This window comes from Ptychodera flava, chromosome 4 (genome assembly GCF_041260155.1).
Source record: "Ptychodera flava strain L36383 chromosome 4, AS_Pfla_20210202, whole genome shotgun sequence".
NCBI classification, from domain to species: domain Eukaryota; kingdom Metazoa; phylum Hemichordata; class Enteropneusta; family Ptychoderidae; genus Ptychodera; species Ptychodera flava.
The window spans coordinates 23,870,338-23,895,662 of record NC_091931.1 but is presented as its reverse complement, the minus strand read 5'-3'; the positions used below and the strand labels follow the sequence as shown (position 1 = coordinate 23,895,662).

The 25,325-nt window shown below is 40.8% G+C and overlaps 2 protein-coding genes and 4 non-coding genes across 7 annotated transcripts; 4 read left to right on the top strand and 2 right to left on the bottom strand.

Moving 5' to 3' along the window:
- The first annotated feature begins 1,803 nt into the window (after positions 1 to 1,803).
- Positions 1,804 to 21,767, top strand: LOC139131234 (DOMON domain-containing protein FRRS1L-like). Its single transcript, XM_070697208.1, has 6 exons — positions 1,804 to 1,989; positions 7,129 to 7,441; positions 15,077 to 15,175; positions 16,320 to 16,476; positions 18,116 to 18,289; positions 20,019 to 21,767. Exons 2-6 carry the CDS (start codon positions 7,169 to 7,171, stop codon positions 20,054 to 20,056), a joined length of 741 nt encoding a protein of 246 aa, XP_070553309.1. The 5' UTR covers positions 1,804 to 1,989; positions 7,129 to 7,168; the 3' UTR covers positions 20,057 to 21,767.
- Positions 5,002 to 5,074, top strand: Trnaa-ugc (transfer RNA alanine (anticodon UGC)). Its single transcript has one exon. It is a non-coding gene; the product is annotated as a tRNA-Ala (tRNA).
- Trnaa-agc (transfer RNA alanine (anticodon AGC)) lies at positions 13,564 to 13,636 on the top strand. The gene has a single exon. It is a non-coding gene; the product is annotated as a tRNA-Ala (tRNA).
- Trnaa-ugc (transfer RNA alanine (anticodon UGC)) lies at positions 14,060 to 14,132 on the top strand. The gene has a single exon. It is a non-coding gene; the product is annotated as a tRNA-Ala (tRNA).
- Positions 15,972 to 16,044, bottom strand: Trnaa-agc (transfer RNA alanine (anticodon AGC)). Its single transcript has one exon. It is a non-coding gene; the product is annotated as a tRNA-Ala (tRNA).
- On the bottom strand, positions 19,949 to 23,501 carry LOC139131232 (uncharacterized). 2 transcript variants are annotated; one of them, XM_070697206.1, is made up of 2 exons: positions 23,340 to 23,501; positions 19,949 to 22,514 (listed from the first exon to the last, which is right to left on the bottom strand). In XM_070697206.1, the coding sequence occupies exon 2, from the start codon at positions 22,407 to 22,409 to the stop codon at positions 20,115 to 20,117; it is 2,295 nt and encodes a 764-aa protein (XP_070553307.1). In that variant the 5' UTR covers positions 22,410 to 22,514; positions 23,340 to 23,501; the 3' UTR covers positions 19,949 to 20,114. The 2 variants fall into 2 exon arrangements, with proteins under 2 accessions (XP_070553307.1, XP_070553308.1); XM_070697207.1 differs by lacking the exon at positions 23,340 to 23,501 and adding an exon at positions 22,968 to 23,069.
- Between the last annotated feature and the right edge of the window lie 1,824 nt (positions 23,502 to 25,325).

Genomic DNA, 25,325 nt, shown 5'->3' with positions numbered 1-25,325 from the left:
GAAAAACCCATGGCGCACAATGAAACATTTTTACACAATTCAAAAACAAGAAAACATCATGACAAAGCCATGCAACATAAACCACATGGCTTAACAATGTCATATCAGAAACTACAGAAAGTAATGACACATCAGAACACGATGACAAATCGACATGACAATATTCTACATGCAAATGCAAGATGATATGACATAATATAAAACAATTAATACTGTTATGACTCTTCCATATACAACATAATAAATAGACGATATCACTCACTGAAGAGACTATATAACACAACGCACCACAAAATAAAAGTACACAACTGCTACGGCGCTATTTAGACCCTGCAGAGAGCACTTATTTTCCCGTGCAAAGTGTGATAAAAAGGTGTCACGATTGACATGGTCGCCTAACTTTTCTGCTTTACCCGACTGATAAAAATTTGCTGAAGACAACCCTCGGGATAAAAGTTCCACCATACGCGAATGCATGCTAATTTATGCTCCCTCAATAAAGCACAGCAAACCAAAACGATGCGCTCGGTCAGCAAAGCGGAGAATTCTTGTCGACCTTCGCTTTTTGTTTCTCCTCCTTTGAAAGAAAACGAGGCCAGTGTCCTCTGTTCAGCTACTGCCCTCTCACTAGTCATAGGTCATTGGTCTTTTATGAATGCTGCAACAGGCTGAGCGATGCCTTTATGTTAGTCATGAATAGAAAGTCTCGATCGGATTCGAACTCGCAATGTACGGCACCTAGTCACTTGCCGAAGTCATAGCTGACAGAAGCGATCGGCTAAATCTCCACCCTTTAAAAAAGCGTGGTTCAGTAACCGAGATGAGTTAGTAACATTTTTTCAGACCGCGACCCACAGGTGCTCATTAGCTGGACTGCGTCCCTGAGATGTGGTGACGGTCCATGACCCATGACCCCTCCATAAGCCTGATAAGCTGCAGTATTTATGAAGCATTCCTCCAGTTCCCTACCTAATTTTACCACTGGCAGCTCTATGCTCACAAAAAGAATCGCACTGCATTATAGTATAAGCACACTTTGGCAGGCACCCAATGCCATAAATTCCTCTGTGTAAGGAAGCCTTCAGAAATTAGAGGAGGGATGGGCCGGGCAAATTTAGGGAGAGTTGTTTTTTACAAAGTTTAGCCTGCCCTTCGGGGGCACATTTTGCAAACAGCCTTGTTGAGGGTCACATCATACTATATATATATATATATATATATATATATATATATATATATATATATATATATATATATATATATATATATATATATATATATATATATATATATATATACACACAACTAAGTTGACCAGTCTAATGTAAATTATATATCAACTACAAATTTGTTTCGTATAGACAGCAGAGCCGCCTACACTCATCGGGTGGCTGTGTTCGACTGAAATAAATAAATGAATAAATTTATAATGGCCGGGGTCACCGTGCTTCTGGTGGTTTTGTCCCATGGGGAGGGGTTCTGCCATATTTTGTATATATATATATATATATATATATATATATATATATATATATATATATTATATATATATATATATATATATATATATATAAGTTGGCATAGGGTCACCGTTTTTTGGTATTTTTTTCCATTGGGAGGAGTTCAGCCATATTTTGATGTCCGCGAAAAATAATCCACCCCTCCCCAGCCGAATAAACTGATCAATCCTTAGTTTACACATTGCATGTTGGGATAACATTTATTTGTTATCCCATTTCATGAAAATCCCATACGATCCTAAGGCATGACTCACGTGTAATATATTCATCTCTTATTTACGTCACAGTCTTGGCACGTTAATGTAAGCAGCGAGTGGTACCATAGCTTGTCATGTGGAAACTGTATAGATTTACTCGTCTCATAGTTTCATGAGCTACCAGCCTGTATCGACCTCTCGACTGACTCCATTTTACAGGATAGAGTCTTACTGTACTATCTCTTCCTCCATAGTTAGACGTCACGGTGAAGGTGAGTTATGTTCGTCTACTCTTGAAGCTAAAATCTCTTCTTTGATCCTTGGTTTTATAGAAGCTTCCAGACTGTTTAGAGAGCTTGCAATTGGTTGCCATGGTTGAGATTTCTGTACATTGTCCGCCACATGTACACCACATGCAAGCTGCACTTTTACTTCAAAATCTTCTAAACGCCTTGACTAAAACATTCCTCTTTAAAATAGTCTTCTACTGTCGAAACGTTTCTACATTTGTGAAACTCCAAAGACATTTGTGTTCCGAGTCAAGTTTTCACTTTGCTACCATAGAGAATAAACCATGTTCGGTAGTATATAGAGTCATACAAGTATGCGAGATGCATTCGAGAAATCACAAGAATGCACCCTTTATGCCCCGCGGAAACTGTAACCAGGCTTAGAGTATCAAGTGAGACCATCGACATTAACGACGTGCTATATCGAATGTCCTCGCGATGCATCTATATAGATATTTCTGAACCAAGAATACAATTTGTACGTTTTACACATGAGTTATTTGAGATTTAGCATAGAAAGGTACAACAAACGCCAAGGTGTAGACTTACATGGCGAGCAGCGAGAGAGAGAGAGAGAGAGAGAGAGAGAGAGAGAGAGAGAGAGAGAGAGAGAGAGAGAGAGAGAGAGAGAGAGAGAGAGAGAGAGAGAGAGAGAGAGAGAGAGAGAGAGAGAGAAAAAGAGAGAGGCAGACACACAGACAGATGAATGATGGACGAGGATGGATCGATGCCTGTTAACAAGAAATGAATTGAATTGAGGGACAGATAAGATAGATAGAATTGAAGTATACCAACAAAGACGCGACGTTGTAACTGTTTTGTACTAATTGAAGATGAGTTGCCGTAATTAAACGCAGTGTTCGCCTAACAGACAAAGCACTTGATGCGCAGGAGACACTGTATGTAGATTGTGGGAGACAAACCATGGCAACGAGTGTCAGCGTTTCACGTCTTCAATCATGGGTGTACACAAAAGATGTGACCAGTTTACGCCAGTCAAAACGATAACTAAAATCGCTTCTTGGGTACTGATCAGTTTCTTCGGCCGGGGGGGGGGGCGGTGGATTCAATGGGGGGGTCACCCTGTTTTTGACTTTGGTGATAGGGGGTCACCATGTTTTTGAAATGCCCAATAGGGGGGTCAGTGTGTTTTTGAATTTCGACACAGGCTCATCATTGCCTAAAAATGCATCGTGTCAGCCACAAATTTCATCATTCAGTTGCATTTTTGGGCGCGCCCTTCGGGCGCGTTACTTTAATAATAAGACATATTTTTCAGCACGCCCAACTATAACATATCAGGCATACATATATCAGAGATATCTGTATGTTCAATATTTTTCAGCGTGCTCTTCGAGCGCATTACTTTAATATATCAGACATTTTTCAGCACGCCCTTCCTGTACATGACTTTAATATACAAGACATATATATCAGAGATATCAGGATGTTTTATATTTTTCTCCACGCCCTTCGGACGCAATACTTTAATAAATCAGAGATATATGCCAGAGACATCTTGATGTTTGCTAAGTGAAAGTGTACCATTATGAAATCTGCATTTCAAGTATGACAAATTCCTGATACTTTTCTGTTCTCTCTATGAGAATTCAGTACGAGAAAGCAACATGCACAAATATTTCACAATATATATTTGATACAGTGACTTATTTTAGAGATAGAAAAATGACAAGATATATTTCGTTCTCATTGATGGAAGTGTTTTCCTTTGTGTCTCAGGTTTTCAGTAGAATGATGCTTTTTATGACCAAAATAACAGTTAAAAAAAGGCAGTTTTGTCAGTATTAGCTGTGCTTTTATGGTTTCAATGTTACAAGAAAACGTCATCTCAGACACTGCACACACCAGATTTGGCTAAAATGCCTCACTATGGCTGCTCAGAATATTTAATTGGATGGCTGGCAAGTCTTAACACTCATCAAAATTTTTGATTTACTGCTTTTTCCTCTTTGATATTAATGATTGACATCCATGTCTGTTCAGGACATCTGGTTAAGCAAAGAAAGTGTGAAATACATTCACAGCTCATTCAAAATGTACTGTATTCAAACTTTAAGATTGACACTTTGAAATTCCTATCTTACAACTGACATGTCAACAATTTAATAAAACACAGAATGACTGTTAAAATATAAATGTATGTAGAATATAAAATATTATATATATATATATATATATATATATATATATATATATATATATATATATATATATATATATATATTATATAATCTATGTCCACCTTTTGTTTTACAGTTGTCGCGTGCGGGGGGGGGGTCACCCTGTTTTCGAAATTTGGAATAGGGGGCCGGGGTCACCCTGTTTTCAAAATTTGGAATAGGGGGGTCAGCCACTTTTTGACATCAGCAAAAAATTATCCACCGCCGCCCCCCCCCCCAGGCCGAAGAAACTGACCAGTCCCTTAACAGTGCGTGTTTCGCATCAAAGGGTTAACGTTATGATGTTACAATAATCCATATAATAACGTGGTACAGGAAGAAAGAGGACTTTGTCTAGTCCAGCTGAGAAGTAACACATTCCTGGACAACAATGCCTTCTTTTGTATTTATTTTTTGTATTTTGTTTTGTTTTAAAAATTTGATTAACATATTTACCCATTATAATGTCAACTGGGGAATTAGCTCAGATGGTAGAGCGCTCGCTTAGCATGCGAGAGGTACCGGGATCGATGCCAGGATTCTCCAAATCTTTTATGTGTGTGCGTTTGTTTTTGCTGTTCTCTAGCTTGCAATTGCAGAGGTTTCGTTAAAATCCGTTCCGTCGAGTTTTCAAAGGATATCTTGCGACAAGCGTTCCCATGTAATTGCCTGGAGCGCGATCCATTCAGTGGCCACTACGATAAAACGATGAAAACAATAAGTATAAAGTTTTGCTCTCCTCGGGGACAATGCCTTCTTTTGTATCATGCTTTTACAATTTCATTAATATACTTACCTGTAATTGTCGTTAACAGGGGAATTAGCTCAGATGGTAGAGCGCTCGCTTTGCATGCGAGAGGTACCGGGATCGATGCCCGGATTCTCCAGTACTTTTGTCTGTACGTTTGTTTTACTGTTCAATGAGCACACAATTGCAGAGATTATAAGTTCCATTAAAATCCGTTCTGTTCAAGTTTACAAAGGAAATCTTACGGAAAAAATAACAAACGACCTCAAAAGAGGGATAAAATCGATTCTTAGCAGTGTCAAATGGTCAGCGGTCAACGCCATGAAGTTACACAAGGCAATTGGTCGCTGCATTCGATATTTTAACCTATTGCGGAAAAAACCAACAAACTAACTCGTCTCTGATTTCTTAGCTCGTCGATCCGCACCAGCAGCCTAAATGGCTGCATTCTACATTAGCTTGAAAATCGTTCAGGAAAATAATGTTATTACTTGTAGATCATATGTACGCACTGTGTTGGATTCTGTTGTAACTCGTTACACAAGAAATGATGTTTTGATTGGGGATGGGGCGCTACGTTTTAATGACGCACACACTTTTTCCACCAATGTCAATCCTGATACTTACTTCTGCATGTCAATATGAAATACTCGTTTCAGACTGCATTTTCATTTTCAAAGTTCTGGTGTGCGCAAAGACCAAAAAACCAAAAGACAACGGATACAAAATAAAATTCAAAGGCGCGAAAAAGGAAAGCAGTTAAAACTTCCCAAAGATAGACAAATCTATAATTTTTGATAAAATATTTAATCACGCTCGAGTCTCCTCTTAACGATGCGACTCAGGTTCAAAGGTCAATTTTAGCAATTTTTTTTTTACTTAAAATTTCGAACCACTGACACGTGGTCTTTCTTTTGGGGAAAGGTGTTGGGTCACATCGTACCGGGAAATTCCTTAAATATTACTAAAATGGCAAACTATCAGCTACACCACGTGCCATTATTTCCCTTTTGTCTTAACGGTCGCGGATTACCGACCACGATATCTTTGATAAACACGCAGAGATTATGTATAGGCTTTGCGGTATAGTGCGCATGCGCTAGCTTCAACGTTATGCTCAGCGTTTTGAACTCCGCATGTATCGGTACGGCAAACACGTCGAGCAGACCAAAGCCGGCGCTCGCGCTCCGTACCGTCGAAAAAGCAAGCGAGGTCCACAAAAGCGGACCTGAAAAAGACGGCAACGTGCGCAAAGGTCGATTTAAATGTAAAACAGTCCGACTTTGGCTCATACTCCCTGCAATAACGATCAAGAATGCAGTGAAGAGTCAGATTTGGTCGAGGACGCAGACGACAACGGAGTGGACAGTGAATGAATATATCTGAAAGAACGTGTCTCAGATTTCCGATAAAGGGCATGGAAGTGAAGATATCCTGACAAACGTGAGCAAAGGCCGATAATTTATGCAAAAAACGTCAAGTTGACACTTTGAAGGTGCATTGTGCGAAAACAAAAGCGAATTTCAAAAATCTGGGACACGGTTTTTTGCCCAGTATACCCAGCCGTCGATTGCCGTAAACAGATCACCAAGGCCGATTGGAGATTTGTACTTACACTTTTTTGAGTAAAAAACTAAAAAACACGTGTTTTTGAGCAAAACAGCCGTATGCGCACTGTTTTTGAAAAACTAACAAATTTTCTGAACTCTTCGGTGACCGAGCAGATAAAAAAGTACCACATGTCGGGTGTGTGACCACGTCTTCTTTGTGAAAATGAGGATTGAAAATAAGTGACAATGAAACTGAGTCTCTACCTTAAACCATCAAATAAAACGAAGATAGACGCAGCTAGTACAGGCATAACATGAAACTTTTGTATGTCTTGAGGCCAAAAAATCGACACAATACGCATGTGCCACTTCCTATGTCCATGCTCATAAGTTTAAATATCATAGAATAGAGAACATGTGACGATGTAATAACATACTGTACTTCAATCGAGTAAAATCTACAAGACACCAACTTGTATATATGAACTGGTCATAACTTCTTGTTTTGTACTTTCTTTACCTCGTACACAGGACATCAGTGAGTGTGAGATTGTTTGAAAAAAGTACGAGTGGAAACGAAACATAGTACAACGAAACTACCCTGTAATTATTATTAGTTTTTGGTTTTGGTTTCATACTTTAGGGGAACAAGCTGCCTGCTTACAAGGTTGTATTCGATCACCATGAAACTGGCAGGCGCAAATCAAAACGTCCGAATTTTGCTGGGGATGGCGCTACTCGCCGCTGCCACATCGTACTTTGAACCAGACGGGGCTAACTGTGGTAGCAGTGTGGGCTGCGTGATGCATCCTTACAGGTGTAAGGGGAGAAGATGCCAAGTCTTGGTGACCTTCAGAGAGGACAGCGTAGACGAGAGGAAAGACGCAGTCTCCATCGAGATGTTGGCAAAGAGCGACGGTTGGTTTGCATTGGGCTTTTCTCTAGATCAACACATGGTTAGTATTTAACGCTGGTGCTGGCGTAAACATCAAGTCTTTCTAAATGTAGAAAGGGCCAGCTAACATGCTATTAGTTAAAAAACGGTGTGGTTTTGTGCCAAGCGGGCAAATTTTCTTCTCGTATGGTAGGACAGGGAACTGGCGCGTGGAAAATGTTTCATGGCAAGGAGACGGAGAAATCCCAGTTTTTGCTGAGAGGCGAACTTGAAAAAAATGCTTGGGCGGGGATGATGGCCAGGTTGTTTTCTAGAGTTTGCCGATGCGGAGGGTAAACGTCACCGGGTGCAGAGAGGGTGATAGGGAGTATTCGTAGTGTTAAGCGGGTTGTGGGAAGTGTTTCATGGGGAAAACGGAGAGCGTTTTGATGACAGACGGAAGAGGAAAGAATTATAGCGTAGAGAGGCAAATTTTCAAATCGCAGAGAGAGGGTAGCTGCAGACAACTCTCTTTATCCTTCAAATTTCAAAATTCAGTTCGGTTTAGAATCTCATATTACCAGAGACAAAAAGAAGTATTTCTCTTTGTCTGTGTTGTTATAATAGTAGTAGACTGTGCCTCGGGGTGGATATTCGGGCTATCAAGTTTTTACAATCCTATTCTGACCTACCACTTGTTGTGGTTCAGTTTAAAGCTCTTTGAGTGAGAAATATTTTCACTGTCTCAGTTGTTTGAAAATGTTAGTTTTAGTATGAGAACACCGGTAGGATCGATTTGTTCTGACATTCCTGACCACTGGGCGTGTGGGACCGACGGTGTGGAAATCGATCCCATACTCTCAGAAGTCTTCCCACACAGTGTATAAATGCGCATTTACGAAGCAATATTATATATTATTGCCTAAATACATGGGTTTATGTGCCTGAGAGCTAGCAGTTGACAATTTATCCGACGCCAGGAGGGCGGATTGTCTCTTGCTGCGAGGGCACATAAATCCATGTATTCAGGCAATAATATTTTTATTACACGCCTCTTCACAGTTAATGCTATATGACATTTAGTTACATGCAGGGCATTCTCAAACGATTTTACCATTATCGACCAGCATCAAACAGATTTTAACGAAAGTCAAAATAGCAGTGCGCGCAAGGATATTTCACATATGACGCATCATTCTACTTTGACGTCAAAGGGCTTCACCGGATCTGGTGACTATGGAAACCGGTCAGTACATCGCTCATACGGCCCGCTAACTCCCCGGATGTTCCTATCCCAATCAATGCACTGATTTGCACTTACATCAAGGCATATAATAAATTATTACACCAGCTCTTATTTGATAATAAACGGCCTTTTGTTCCGCGTGCTAAATATTATGCTATTGAGTGTTGAGCAGCACACGACCGGAACTACAAAGTGAGCAGGTCACAGTGCAGTGCAGACGAGTGCATTGTCACGATTTTGGAAAATTTGGTACGCATTAGGGGAACGCTTCATTAACTTAAAAGTACCCGACTAACCCGAGTTGGTTATCAGAGGATTAATCTCTATGTCAACATATGCGAACAGATTATCTTTTAGTGTAAACAAAACATTAGCACTGCCGGAACTACTTTTAGCATGGCCCACGCCGCTCGCACTCAGGATTTCCGACCAGCGTTAAAAGTGCCGTCCAGCACTTGCTGTTACTTTGAGGTCATCATTCAGTTCATAAAATTGCATGAAGAGTTTACAAAAACAATGGTATTATAGAATCCCTTTCAATATAATGCTGTTTAAACAATACCAGCGGTTAATTAACGTACGCTGATTTTGCATACGAAAAGCTATTTAAACTGGTTGAGCGTACGTTCACAAAGATCATTGCCCTTTGAACTAAAGTTTTCCTGTCACACAATATCTCTGTACGATCGAAAGGAGACAAACTGAAGATTTTTTGCTTTGTATGAATGTTTATATCCCTATAAAAGAAAGTGCGGTAGCGAAAATCAGCACAACAAACAGGACTTTAATAAAACGTACTTATTCAATTTCAGTTCATACTCAATGAGTGGCATTGTGGAAAGGTGCATGCAATGCAATGAAAGTCACGAGCAAACTTTGGTGTCAACGGATCCAGTCTTTGAATTATCAATGAACACTCACTTATTTTTCTGGTCAAAAAGCCAAAGGCTACTTGTCCATCGCAACAAGCCTCTCTGTTTGCAGCGTTGTTCATTTTTAGCCGGATGCCGGCCAAATTGACCGGCTACTTCCGTATTTTGGCCGGCTACTTTTCAGCAATGTTTCGCTCTCTAGCCCCGAAATTCTGGTTTTGATAATAATATTTTGATATTTTTGTTGTCTTGCAAGCCGGAGATAACATTTCAGAAGTGCCGATGTGGCTATATGTAGTCTAGCAATTTACGCGGTGAACTTGTTGCTATCTAGTATCAGCCTGTAGTACCGCGATCTGCGAACGTGTACTGTACTGAGAATCGCTCTCGAGGTCAACCTGCTTTCCCGACAGACAGCCCGAATTATTCCGACGTTCACATCGGGTGTAGCTTACCATTGGACTGACTGTATGCCCACGAATAGCCGACCATTTCCGAATAAAGCCGACGTTTGTTTCTCTCAAACGCGAAAGAGAAGAAAGTCAAACGCGGAAGAGAAAGTCGACGCTTGGGAGCTTTGGTTTTCTGCGTAAAAGTAGGGCCTTGTCTGATGGGTTGGGTAGGTTTTGATCAAATGTAAAGCGACCAAAAGTTACTGAGTCTCATTTTTCATACTTCTAAATCGCCACGTCAATCCATCCATGGTCGATCATAGTGTCAATATTCAAGTCGATCGACATCGCGTTTTGTGGAGGGGCCGTGGTTAAGCAGAAGGGAAAGTCTACGCTTGAAAACTTTGATTTTCTGCGTAAGAGTAGGACTTTGTCTTTTGACTTTGGGAGAAACAGTCATATTGAATTTCTACACCATCCTGGGAAAGACACTGAAATATTTCCATTGTCTTCTGGCATTGTGTAACAGTCAATTACTCGTGCTACCGTCCACCGGCCGGCCTCGTCAACTGCCTCTACCATTTCTCCTTTCTTATATGTAAGAGTGGCCATACTGTTACAAACGGTTTCTGGCTAGCAATTCATTGATTTCGTTCTTTTTATCGGAGATGTCACAGGATACGCGCAGCTCTTGGAGTAAGGACACGTTACGTTGTTTGCATGTGCATGAAAAAGCTGGACACGTGGAAAGAACGTTCCATGCTGTTCTGATCACATTTGCATATATGATCAATGCGCGTTACTGAAGTGAAGCGTCCGAAAATAGGAAACTTGAATGAAAATGAACGAAGAACGATATTTTGTTTCACCATATTTCTAAAACTTAGTTTAGAGCCTAAATTAAGAAGAAACTAGATTACTTGCATTGAAAAGTGGGTAGTTCACTTTTTCCTGTCAACATAGTTCCATGTGCAAGCATATGTGTGTGCCCGTAGTATTGAGTGAGTCGTTACAGCCCTGACGTTCCTATCATAGCATCAGCTGGATAAGATAAACGCAACAATGGAACATTAACACCTTTGGGGATTAAAAGTCTTCTGTTTGTCACCCGAGTTGACAGGCAGCAACTCGGGTTTCAGGTACCATCAAAGTTAATGGAGCCTTCCCGCTATTCGACGTCGTTGGTGACAGACTCACAAAATACGGCCGAAGTTTCTAAATAACAAGTGAACATAGGCCACGTGGAACATATCGTCAATTTTTCCTGATTGACAGCTTGTCCTTAGCAGAAGTTGAAATATCGGCAGTGACGCAGAACATGGCCACCAAGTAGGATAGTCACTGATACACTTAAAATAATCATTCAACGTTTCTGATGTGAATTTAAGGCATTTTGTGGTCATGTGAGAAAAAGAATGTCACACATCAAGGGCCTCGGATCAGCTCTCTCACACTCGTTTTGGATATTTTATCTCACTGAGACAAAATATCCCCAACTCCTGTTACAAATGTGATCCCAGGCCTCAGGGGTGTGAGATTCTATTAAATTCACCATCACAAGCATCGTTCATCGTATGTTACTAGCTATCCAGGTATGTAAGGGTAGCTCAAACCCCCAACTGGGACCACTAAAGGGGACTCCGAGTTGGCTGAAAATGCACTCTGGGACCAGTCCCAGTTGGCTTCCAGGACTGGTCCCAGCTGGTATCCAGGACTGGTCCCAGTTGGCTTCAAAATGCACTCTGGGACTGGTCCCAGTTGTCCTCCAGGATCAGTCCCAGTTCACTTCAAGGACACGTCCAATTTGTGAACTGGGACCACTATGAAAAACCCTGCCATAATCTGCCATAGTTATAGGTATACGCCACATTTAATAGATCCTAACTGAATAAGGCAAAAGTAATTTCATTCTTTGTTTTACATCTGTGTGCACATACGAGGTTTTTTCTCCTGTCTACGGTTTGAATAGGATTTTACTGAGTAGCTTTTGTGCACAAAATTTCACATGTTGTAGTATAACTTACGATGATCACGATGAAAGGAAGTTTCTGATGATTTTTGTATAGACACCTATGTTGTTGCATGGAAATAATCAAGAAAATATAACTTGTGTGTTTTAATTTTCTTGTATGCGTTTTAGTACTGCCTTCCCGCTCATGTTTTGAAACATTTGAGTGGGCGCAAAACAAAGAATTTATTACTTTGGTCTAACTGTGATCTACACAATCATAGCAATAGTACGTCCTGTGGTGTGTGGGGGAAATCATATTGATAGAGAGACTGTACTGATGAAAAAAGGAGATGAAAATTACTGTGCAAGACTAGCAACTCATCAAGGCATACAAACTCATATTAAAATGACAAACAAACATTAAACGAAAACTCGCTGTGTTTGATGGAATTGCAGTTCATTTGAAGTATGAGTGATGTCTTAAAGGGACTTTAGCTGTAACTTTTGACTAATTTTTCACTACTCTGTTTCAATGTATCAACTACAGAATTTTACTATAATCCGATCATCATGACCAATGCCCGGTGTCCTGCTTGCCAACAGAGCCTGTGTATGTGAAATGACCATTGTATTGTTGGTAAATGTATTCTAGTCCGGACCTGAATACAAAATTTAAACAATAACAATGCAGATTATACTCATATATATGAGCTAAGTATTAGGATTTTCTCAATGGCTCAGGGATTCAAAAACCAGAAACGGCAGATGATACACAGAACAAACAAAATTTAAAAAAGTTCAAAATTACAGCTAATGGATCTTTAATTTGGACCTAGTTTTATTTCTGAACAGATAGACATAAATAAGAGATAGGCAACAATCAATGGTTAGGTCTACAACAATAGAAATGCATGTACAGCAGAACCATTTCATTGTTATGCGAGGAAATCAACATCAATGAGGTGATAACATTTTAAGACAAAGGGTTTTGAATATATAAATTAACAAGTCAACAACATACACTGCTTCAAAACTTCATTGACAGCTAGTAGCTATGTAGCGTATGCTGTCTCCGTGTTTTCTATTTCAGTCTATATTCTGTCGTATCTATTTGGAACTACGAGTCGCGGAATTGAAATGAGACCACTGTCCTAGAGTGAAACTGGGTGATGCTAGCTTTCCCACACAAACAATATACACAATTTCCACAACAGCACAGGGAACATGAACAAAACATGTGCATACTATTGCTACAAAAGGCGTACAGTGGGGTGGGAAACCTCTTTGTCATTATATATTATCATAGATATCCTCTACTACCTCCATGATATTATGGTTTCAGATAACTTACACCACCCATGCGGCCTGTCAAAGAGTTGAAGCAGACTGGGACCGGTCCTGGATGCTAACCATGGGACCGGTCCCAGAGTACACTTTGAAGCCAACTGGGACTGGTCCTGGAAGCCAACTGGGACCGGTCCTGGAGACTAACTGGGATGGGACCGGTCCCAGAGTGCATTTTGAGCCAACTGGGAGCCCCAGTTAGCAGTCCCAGTTGGGGCTTTGAGCTACCCTTACATACCTCAGCTATTGCCTGAGTGCGATCCATATTTCCCTCCTGTCACTCCTATTTCAGTGGTCCACTATGAGTAAACGATGCAATTTCTCGGCAACAATACCTCCTTCTTTTGTATTATATTTTTAAAATTTCATTTACATATTTACCTCACAAACACATCAACAGGGGAATTAGCTCAGATGGTAGAGCGCTCGCTTAGCATGCGAGAGGTACCGGGATCGATGCCCGGATTCTCCAGATTTTTGCCCGTACGTTTGTTTTTTGCTGTTCATGAGCACGCAATTGCAAGGGTTATATAAGTTCTGTTCCGTTCAAGTTCACAAAGCAAAATCTTGCCACTAACCTTCATTTGTATGTCACAGAACATTGGCTGGAGTGCGATCCATATGACCATCCTGTCACTCTTCCATCCTTTTCCATCCTTTTCCATCCTGTCTTATTTCTTCAAGTTTACAAAGCAACCTTCCCTTGTCTGTTACGGCACATTGCTTGGATTGTGATCCATATTTTTCTCCTGTCACTCTTACTGTATTCCAGTGACCAGCCATAAGAAAACCATCCAAAGCAATAAGTATAGAGTTTTGCATTCCTCCGCGACTATGCCTTCTTTTGTATTATGCTTTAACAATATTATTTATTTTCTTACCTGTGTTGTCAACAGGGGAATTAGCTCAGATGGTAGAGCGCTCGCTTTGCATGCGAGAGGTACCGGGATCGATGCCCGGATTCTCCAAGTCTTTTATCACTACCTCTAACTCCGACATGTTTTTTTGAGCAATCATAGATGTTATAAGTTCTGTTAAAGGTATACTGTCACCTGTTCCAAGTTTGCTACAGTTACCATGGAAAGAGAAAATCTAACCAATCACAGATTTTAAGCAGGTGGCCGCTTTTTTAAAAACAGCGCCCTCACATGGGCATTTTGAATACCAAGGAACGTCCCTTTGACCATATATGAGCATATTTAGATTACAGGTGCATGTATATTTTTAAAATCTGCTCTGTTCAACTTTGCAAACGTTCCCTGGTATGTGACAGCAAATTGCCCGCCATTAATTTCCTACATATGTTTTTGATGTTCATGAGCACACAACTTTTGAGATTAAAAGGTTTGTAAGTCCCTTCAGATCAAGGTTACAAAGCAAATCTTCAGAGAACCCTTGTTCCAGTAATTCCTTTGCTATCCAGAGGAACATGTACCTGATACTAAGCGACAAATACTGCTGGAAACTGTCTAGTTATCAGCAGCGTAAGATAGTTCGTATCTTGAAATTTAAAGACTTTACACCATGATTCCTTTAGAAATAAAGAATACATGTGGGGGTCATCGAGGAAAAAATCAGGTACTAGGGAAAAAGTTATCCAATGTTTACCAACACTTGAACACCAAAATGGCCGCCACCCCTGTATTAATTCCCCAGGGAATAATGCAATCTTCGATTTTCACGTCAAATCGTGAAACTTTATTTATTACTCCACGTGGTTCAAAATGAGTAGTAGACCAAATAAAGTATTATACACGGTTGAGAGTCAGAATATGTGTCCCCGGGGCGCATTCTATCCTAAAGATTTTTAGAACCCCATTATTCATGCTCTCTCTCTCTCTCTCTCTCTCTCTCTCTCTCTCTCTCTCTCTCTCTCTCTCTCTCTCTCTCTCTCTCTCTCTCTCTCTCTCAGAGTCAAGATGACGTATATACATGTGTACTCAGTCCATCTGGGCAGATTGAACTTCGCCACTACTATAACTTTGGACGCCGCAGTTTTCAGTTCCCAATGGTAAGTTTGCATGGTTTGTAATGACTTGTCACTTGGGGTGTCATGAAGTGACGCTAATTTGACCATCTGTGGTCACGATGGTAGTTTTCGAGACCGATATTAGTAAAAGCGATGATATGCCTGTATATTTGTTAAGACCTAGATATGGACGTAGTAGATTACTATCAAAGCCCTGCGAGGGAATTTACAACCATTTTCAGTAATAGAGCGCGAAGCCACTGCAGTGAACTGCAATAAAACTGCTCACACTAAATAGTTTCAGCTGTAGCCAGCTGGCAAAGTCGACAACATTGTATGTCCCATGGAGACAGTTTGTCTGGGGAAGTTGAAATAAAAAAGATTTGTACCTGGACCAGTACATGGTAATGTTACATTGTATCTTAATCTTGAACACAGGGTGCCAATCGAACTCTCATTTACAACCCGAGCCTCAGACAGAGCTAGTTTTGCCTTTGTACAAGCAGACTTTTTGTCTGTATCAAGTGGCCTTGTTCAACACCAAAGTGGCCACGGCTACAGCTGAAACTAATTAGTGTAAGCAGTTTTATTGCAGTTCACTGTAGTGGCTTCGCGCTCTATTACTGAAAATGGTTGTATAATCAAGATGAATTGAAAGTCTTACGCTATTACAATCATTTCAGGATCGACAATCACATAAAACCTGCAGTTATGGGCAAATATAAGAAAAAGAAATTTGCCAAAAAAGTGAAAATATTGACCTAATTTATGCCAGTTTCCTTGTTTTGAAAGGCAATATCTGTTTTTCACCAAAAAGGGCAAAAATGAAACCCCTTCCTGGAGAATCCGGGCATCGATCCCGGTACCTCTCGCATGCTAAGCGAGCGCTCTACCATCTGAGCTAATTCCCCGGCTGACTAAGTGTAGTATAGGCACCTTATATCAAACAATATGTGAAAACAAAACAAAAGAAGGTCTTTATATCGTGGAAAGTCAACTGTGCGATGTTAATGAATAATTTATAAGCTCCCAGCGCCCAGTTTAATCGATACTCGCCAAACTAACGCAATATGCACCCTTTCCGATAAATTGAAAAGCTACTAGAATAACATTGAGCGGAGTGCATTTGTGAAATGTGGTGATATATCAAGCTCCAGTGTCCCTTCTTTTCATTTTTCTCGTTTAGCATGGAGTGACTCACATTGAAGGGGGCTATTCGGATGGCTATTTATCCTGTCGCTTTACCCGGCTCAAGACTGTGCCAGACAGAAGGTCGAAAAAGGTGCACGACCTTTCCCGCGAATATTATTTTCTTCTCCCTACTGGAGAAGTGGCGCCAAACGGTAAGGACACCGCCCTTGCTTCTTTGATTTCAAAACTTAAAAGATCCGTTCTTGGCATTGAATGGTCGACACTTTGTCGAAAGGTGGGAGGTGGGGCGGGTGTTGTTGAGGACGCGACGTCGTCCACGCGACTTATCAGTGATCCTCTTAAAAAAGCAAATATCACATCAAGAATATCATGTTCGGGTATTGCAGGTGTTCTAGTAGGTCGAATTTCTCACAGTACAGGGGTACAAAAAAGCGTACACTAGTTTTTCAGATCGAGGTTATTCCACTTTTAGATTAATTCTTAGTCATTCAACTTGCTCACGTAATCACATGCAGCTACATATTATTGATCAACAGTACAGAAGAATTTTGTGTCTTTGGAATTTTAGCGGGACGTTTTACTTTCTCTCCAAAGCACCTAACGATATCTTTATTATTATTATTATTATTATTATTATTATTATTATTATTACTATTATTATTATTATTATTATTATTATTATTACTAGACTTTATTTAAAGAGGGTAATCTGAGTTACAAACCAAATTGTAATTTACATCAGAGCCCTCTGTGAGCTCGAAAAAAAAGTACATGCGTATAAATAGCAAATACAATGTACATGTAAATACAGCAAGTGTTCAAAAAAGGATGAATAACATCTTCATTGCAACAAAAAGAAATAAATTAATCTAAATCTGAACCCTCATTTGTAAACTTCGTCATAAGATAATCTCGCAACTTTACTTTGAAAGTGGCTAAAGTTGAGGTATTTCTAATCGCAGGGGGAATTGTATTCCAAGTACTTGCAGCACGAAAAGAGAAAGACTTTTGACCTGTGGTAGTCTTAAATTTTGGAACACACAAATTTCCATGACTGGCATTACCGATGTTTGATGAAATTCGATGAAAAAGTCACTCAAATAAGAGGGTGCAAGGCCATTCAATGATTTGAATGTCAATAATGCGGTGAAATAGATAATACGAAGGTCAATCGGCAACCAGTGCAAAGTTAAAAAGATAGTTCGTGAGGGAACACTAATGTCAACCCCTAAAATTACTCTTCCAGCCCTCTTCTGGAGTTTGTAAATACGGTGAAGATTTGACTTCGAAGTATTGCCCCAAACAGTGCAACAATAATCAATTAAAGAAAGGAAAAGTGCATTGTACACAACCAAAAGAGTACTCGTAGTGGCAAATGGACGTAGTTTGCGAAGGATACCAATTCTGGTAGAAAGTTTCTTACACAGGTTTTAACGTGATCATGAACATCCCAACTTAAAGTTGAATCAATTGAAACGCCTAAAAGGATGTGAGAAGAGACATTGGAGATAATTGTTTCTTGTATTGTGACACAAATAGAGGCCTTAGGGCAAGAAGCAATAACCATACTTTTAGTTTTCTCCGTGTTGACAACCATAGCATTATTAGAAACCCACGATGAGATTGGGACAACATTATCGTTCATACGAGAAGTAATTTCATCGACGCTATTACCTGAAACACACAAAGTCTGGTCGTCAGCGAACATATCTAACTTCTTTCAGACCAAGAAGCAGCGTAGATGTAGATGTCCGCATGTAGATGTCTGACAATCTAATAGCAATACTCTGAAATTTTTTTTGTTTGCTTGTCGGTTGGTTAAAATGAAAGGCACCTTACTGAAACACGCTCCGCTGCCGCTGGTTTCAAAGTTCAAGGCATACCTTCGGTTTGAAAACGAGCTGATTGAGGCAGTGAAGAGCCATGACCCGGATGACCACGACCCGAACGACAATGAGCGATACCAATCTGTGAGCAACTCAGCTGTCATGCTAACGGCACCTGGTATGTGTATTGATCGACATTTGTCATATTTATGCATGTTGGACAAAATGTCGCGAGGAGCAGAAAAACACACTTTACTTAGGTAACTTTATTGAATTTTCGCTACAAAAATCGAATAGAAAAAGTGTATTATCAATTTGAAAGATATTCATGCGTGCAAACCTTTAGATGGCCGACAGTTGTTACATGCTAAAGTAGGCAGATCATACTAATAACATTCTGATATGGCCAAACTTACGCATGAATGCTGGCATTGTTGCTGCCCTTGGTTTAGACACGTTTTGCTTTATGCAGAGGGAAGGGGTTTCCTTTAACGGTTTTAAATCCCCAATAGCTGCGAATGTTTAATACACAGATCTCAAAATATCCTGTTTTCCACGAGTTGTCTCTGAATAAGACCCATTAGAGACTTTAAAAGTGTGTAACACTGTCATAAGTGTCGAAAGTGGCATTTAAAGACGTTTAAACATTATTTTAAATTTCCCGCCATTTTCAAAAACTAATATGACAGAGAAAATAAAAATTACAACAAAATATTGGCCATCGTGTGTTGTGTATTCAAGTAACTGGCACATCAAGCTTGTTTGTGGTATGATCACGATGTGTATGTGCAGGAAATACAACCATTTTCAGTATTAGATAGCGAAGCTACCGCAGTGAACTGCAATAAAACTGCTCACACTAATTAGTTTCAGCTGTAGCAGTGGCTACTTTGGTGTTGAACAAGGCTACTTGATACAGACAAAAAGTCTGTTTGTACAAAGGCAAAACTAGCTCTGTCTAAGGCTCGGGTTGTAAATGAGAGTTTATGATTGGCACCCTGTGTTCAAGATTAAGATACAATGTAACATTACAATGCACTGGTCCGTGTACAAATCTTGTTTATTTCAACTTCCCCAGACAAACTGTCTGCATGGGACACACAATGTTGTCGACTTTGCCAGCTGGCTGCAGCTGAAACTAATTAATGTGAGCAGTTTTATTGCAGTTCACTGCAGTGGCTTCGCTATCTAATACTGAAAATGGTTGTACTGTTTTTGAACTTATTCAGGAGGGCGCCATTTAATGAGTGCGGCACCCGTTAATTATACAGCCTGTTACAACGTGTAGGCGTGGTCCAAATGCGCGAGCAGTGATACATGTACTTCTATACACGTCCTCCATTCAGCACATTTTCATGAACCAACTTTGGTTTAAAAATAAAATCATGAAAATAATGCATAAAATTCGCAGCTATTGGGGCTTTAAGGGGACGCAATCCCTTTTCTCAGTTTTACAGTAGACCTGGTGCTCCGGGGTCCTTGACCTCTGACCCTAACCAACGTCGAGCGCGCGGAGCACCCACACAAGTCTGACACTTCCTAGCTGAGATACAGAAGTAGGAATAGCCATGCTTATCCATTCTATCTCCTATAGAGGGCGTCAGCAATAAAAATGAACATATCGAAGATGCTTGCCGCAAGAAGTGAATTTAAGAAGTGAATATATGAAATAAATTTAAGGATTTGATTTCAAACAAACAAAAAACCTATCCGTAGAGAACTATTGTCATATTTGAGAGAAGCCATGAAATACACCCATGAAAGGAAAACGTGCAGGGGATTTCGTTCCTATCATACTACTCACGTACAAACTATAAATCATACGAATACGCTGAACTTTTCAACTTTTATATCTGATTTTATTGACCGCATTTAATTTTGTTCTTTTAATTTTGTTCTTACAACAGGACTTATGGTTTGGTTCCTCCGTGCCATCCTACCTTGACTCAGGTGAACCTCTTCAAAAAAAACCTGATTACTGCAAACGGTAGACAGAGGATCTGCTATTCACAAACAAGGTATTTGTGTTGAACGAATAAGTGAGGCTTGTTTCCACGCAAACACTCGAGCGCTAGGTAGCCCTGCCTTATGTGGTTTCTGCCGGTATCGAGATCGACAACGATTTCAGTAACGTTTGGAGCGGTGTTATTCGCTTCTGGTTCACCGCTATCAGGGTATGCATAATCGCAAAGGAGAAAGTGTAACTCGTTATGGCGAATAACCACAGAGGGCGCTTCATTATCCCGCGGTAGGATCCAGCTCGGCGGGTTCGCACGGCCGGCCAGTTTCCAGCCCGCTGTCGAATCTTCATGAAACTGGTAGACTTCAACGCAGAAACTGCCGTCGTCTGCGCAGCCGGACGAAACCGAAGACGACCACGTGGCCAAATATAACGTTTTCTCCTTCGAGAATAGCCAAAGACAGCGTTTCTCTGCCTGTGGTAGATGTACAGTGGAATCAACTCGCCACTCTTCAGCGACGATGTTATATTTGTGGACGGAGAAAGCAATAAGGTCATCTTGTTCAAGTTCTTGTTGTTCTGCCCTAGATGATATAGCGCATATATAATCATCTGACGGTGACGTCATGCTGACGTCAACTCCCTTTATATCAATGGTCGGAGGCGAAAGTTCCTCATATTCATCTGAGTCGATATTATATTTTCGGAAAAGTGTACATTTTTGGTCGTAATGATGGTTATCTGCCGAGCAGATGAGGTAAACATCGGGGCCAAGGCACACACCGGCACAGTCGATGTCGTTTACTGGCGTGCCGAATTTAACGAATGGCGCCTTCTCCATCAACCGCTGCTCTTCGAAGTCGTAAAGCCATACATTGCCACGTGATGTGAAGAACAGGCACGAAGTTGCCATCGGCAAGATGCTCTTAACATACTCACCGGTCGCTAAATCCGGGCGCGGCAGACTTTTACTGTGAGTAACGTTGTTTTCAACTACGTGTCCTAACGTAAAAGAGCTTGTATTCAAGAAGCAGATGACGTCATGGTAACGGCGAGGTGGTGTCATTTCTCGCGCTTCAAACTTTTCTGAGTAGCTACTGAAAAAGTATCGATGCGATCTGTCGAGGAGGGCGCTGCACTCCGGAAATTCGAAAACGTCATTTCCTACAAGAGGTTTCTGTACTTTCGCTGAGACATACGGAGAACGAACGAGGTTGAGTAAACGTGGTAAGGACTCCCTGCGTTTTTGCACGTCATGACGGGTCCACTGCATCACTGCTGTGTAAATTGTTTCTTCGCTATTTATTGTTAAGGAATCGAGCGCTATAAGGTCAGACAACGTTTCTACGTGGAGCTCAAGAAATCTTTTACTTCTAGTAACATACGCAAAATTATTACAGATGACTGTTTTGGCAATCGCCGCCAGCTGAGAGCAGCCTATTTGCATCGAATATTGATATACGTCCACGTAGTCCCCGAAATCACCAAGGTAACGCTGGAGGAAAGCGCAACAGTGCTCCTCTATGTCACCAAATTGGTACCGCACCGCAACTGCCAGCAATCTGAATATGATTTGCATGTTAAGTCTCAGAACTCCTGTGTAGCAGTAGTGTACAAGGAGGCGTATGCAATCAGGGTCGGCGTCTTCCAGCACGACTTTTCCAAGAGTCATTTCCCGCATATTGGATTGTGTAAACATTTCTCGGAAAAATTCACTGCACGTCGCCAGCACTACGCGGTGGCAGCGTATCTCCTCATCTTTACAAACAAGGCAGACATCGGTGGATGCCACCCTGTTGTCCTTCAGTTTCCGGAAGTTTTGAACACAGGGAGTAGCTGTTGTGTGCGCTTGTGACACGACACAGTCTCCACCACCGTCCTCTGAGTCACTCGAACCCGTGAATCCGCCATTGTCAAAATCTACCTGTTTTGACGGACCCTGCTCATCGCTAAAGCTCTCACCGTAAACACTTTCGAACAGACCGGCGATTTCGAACAGTCGGCTGGAATTTCCTTCTTCCGCTTTGATGGCGCTGTTCATATCGATGCACCACGTAGTATCGCGGCGACACCTGCCATTTGATGAATTTTGCGCGGGTAAACTCTTCCCTTCGAATAACAGCGATCTGTGGCACGGGTATTCTTTGCCGTTGACGCGCAGCAAAGTATCAGTTAATATTTCCTTACATCTCAAAACTCGCAGACTCTTCGTGACTCTTTCAGCGTGCCGTAAATCCTGAATTTCTTCTCTGCCATCTGCTCCGAAGTTAATGACCACTTTGGAATAGTACCTGACATCAGGAACACACGGTTCAAAGCCTTTTACAAAGTGTGCCATTTTGTTCAATTTTTGACTCCCTCGATGACAATATGTCTCTAGTACTTCAGCAGATGGTTATTGACCCCTTTTGTCCCCACAACTGGTGTCTCCTGTTGTCCTCCACTGAAACATGTAAAATAAAGAATATCATCATTCGTTTGAATTATGCGGTATTGTTTTATTCGATATCCACCACTGTGCCATTTCTGAAGTGGTGAAATTACCTTTCTTGTTGAAGTAACCAATGATACATGAGACAGACAAGAGACTTGGTACATAAAAGGTGTCTGTTAAAATGCAAATACATTTGCACAGCAGCCATACACATGTTTACGATTTTAGCACCTGCCGATTAAATCTATGTAAACAAGAATGTCACCGCAATTTGACCCGACGCCCATTCGTCACTCTCTCTAGTGTCATTTAACTGATACCGCTTTTGACAGTTATGGCTGGATTTTTTGTCGGTGTGTGACGTCATTCTAACATGCAATATACGAAATAATGTGCATGGCAATGGAGACCAAGTGCGGAAGTAGTTTCTGAATGACACACTTCAATACAGCTTATTTATACTTTTACTTCCTGGCATGGACCACGTTTCCCTGGGGTTATTGATTGTCGCTGGGTGGGATCGATACCCGGTGCCACTTTAACGGAGGTCGATGGAAGGTCGCCCTAACAAAAGGTGAATAAATTGCGGTCAATTTTATACATCCCTGTATAGGTCAGGAACATTGCCGGCTCAGTTTATGAGAAGCACTGAAAACACAAGGGGTTTCATGTCACATCATGAACAACATAAACTCCCGCTTACACGTTCACTATTTTGTAGTTTTCTCCATGGAAGATGCGTCACAGCCGCCGTTTGTTTGCCATGTTACCGACAGTTCCCCTTTTTAGGGCGACATCAATGAAGTACTACACGTAATTGGAGCAAATTTTTACCTTTTTTCAGCCGTGCACAGACTCTACCTGTTTTTGCTGCCACGCCACGTTTGTAACACCACTGAGTAACGTCGGGAATCAACAACACATCTGGGCGCAAAGGTCTGATTTACCTGCAGTACAGGGTCATGCATAGTTCAACGCGTCACCATGTCATGTCTCGATGCAGTGCTGTGCTGTGTAGGCAAGCTGGTATCCTCTATCCTCGAACGACACAAAGTGACCTATCTTTCGAATCAACTCAATTTGTTTTTGTAGGCCCGTCATTAAAGAGAAGTAGAAAAACACGTGATGTACAGGGTGTTATATTAAATCAGTTATATTTGCAATTCTGTTGATGGAAAGGAAGAAATGTTTGCACTGACAGAAGAGCATAGAATGTGGTCATTGTTCGAGTCTACATTGATCCACGTTGTCAATACTACGATTTCGGGGTGTATGCGAAACAAAACCTTATCTGAATTCTTAAAAAACAGATGATTCTTGAGTCAATATCCAACTCTTGATCAGATATGGAAATGAAGAGAACAAAGAGGGAGTCTTTTGTTCAAAAGTAGATGGCAAAGTCCCCCTCCAGAGAAACCGGACGATGCAGACATCACCAAATTTTGTTGGGGTCCATCCACAAGCTTCACAATGGGTCCGGCTATCCCAAAGTACGCCACCTAGAGTCAACGAGGAAGGTTCCGCAACAAGCATTTTCAAGTCCCCGTTGTTAATTTGCTACATAGAAAACCAATGTGTATTTTTACAAAACCGTTCAAGTAACAACTGTCACGTTTAACGCCACATAGATACACAATTCGAAAACGAAAGTTTTAAACGCTTGCTCATGCTTCGCCCAAGAAGACGTCCCAACAATCCCTTTCAAAATCAATACTCCAAACTTACCTGTATTTGAAAATGGTCAGATCTCTCTGTGATAAGTCAATAGCATATTTTTGATTACCAGAATTTCTTAATAACACGATAGTAATGGTTAAGACGAGATGAGAGCTACTTAATTGTCTCTTAGATTTTTCACTGCAGTCGCAAGATAGGCCCCTATATATCAAAACAACGAACGGCAAGAGTTTTAGACGCTAATGTCGAGGCACATTCTGCCTTATACTGTCAACTGTTCCAATTTTTGCCACAGTTACCATGGAAAGAGAAAATTAACCAATCACAGATTTTAAGTGGGTGGCCGCTTTTTAAAAACAGCGCCCTCACACGGGCATTTTGAATACCAAGGAACGCCCCTTTTACCACATATGGCATATTTAGAATACGGGTGACTGAATACCTTTAAGAATGCGCCTCGGAACATTTTTAAAGACACCAATTTTTTTTAAACAACGCTTTACTGGTATTTTGCTTATGTTGACTCATTTTATGCACTGGAGTGGATAGAATTTTCGCCCGCTTGTTTTCTGAAAATATACGATTTTATTTTCCCATAAGAGTTAACGCAGACCTAAGGCCAACAAGAGTAAAATATCGGTAAATTTTTAGGAAATGTTTTCCTTATTCCAAAATTTGCATGGTGACCCCTTATTTTTTTAATTCTTGATTTCAAAGGAGAATGATTTAAAAATTCCTATGAGAAAGTTTGAGCAAAAGTTAAAAACTTTCTAACTGGAGGCGCGTGTTAGAGATCTTTATTGGAAGTATCCCAGATATCATCAAACAGTTATTTGCATTTTCTTGATTTTCGTATAGGTCCCTGTGGAGTGAACATAACAAAAGGGTTGGCTTTATCTTTAAAAGGGCGTGCCCTTTTCTACCTGCGTCAACTGAATCCCTCCTTACCGTTCTTTTTCCCACAAGGTTTTTAGACTGAAAGAGCCGTCGCTCGAGGGCGGTCTCTACGCCCCCTCCCCAGAGCGCCCTCGAGCGACGGATCTTTCAGTCTAGGACGTTTTCTGACATTTGAATGACTTGACTAAATGTGCCCCCGCAGTACACGTATGAATTGTGCCAGTGCATGCGTGAAAATCGTATTTA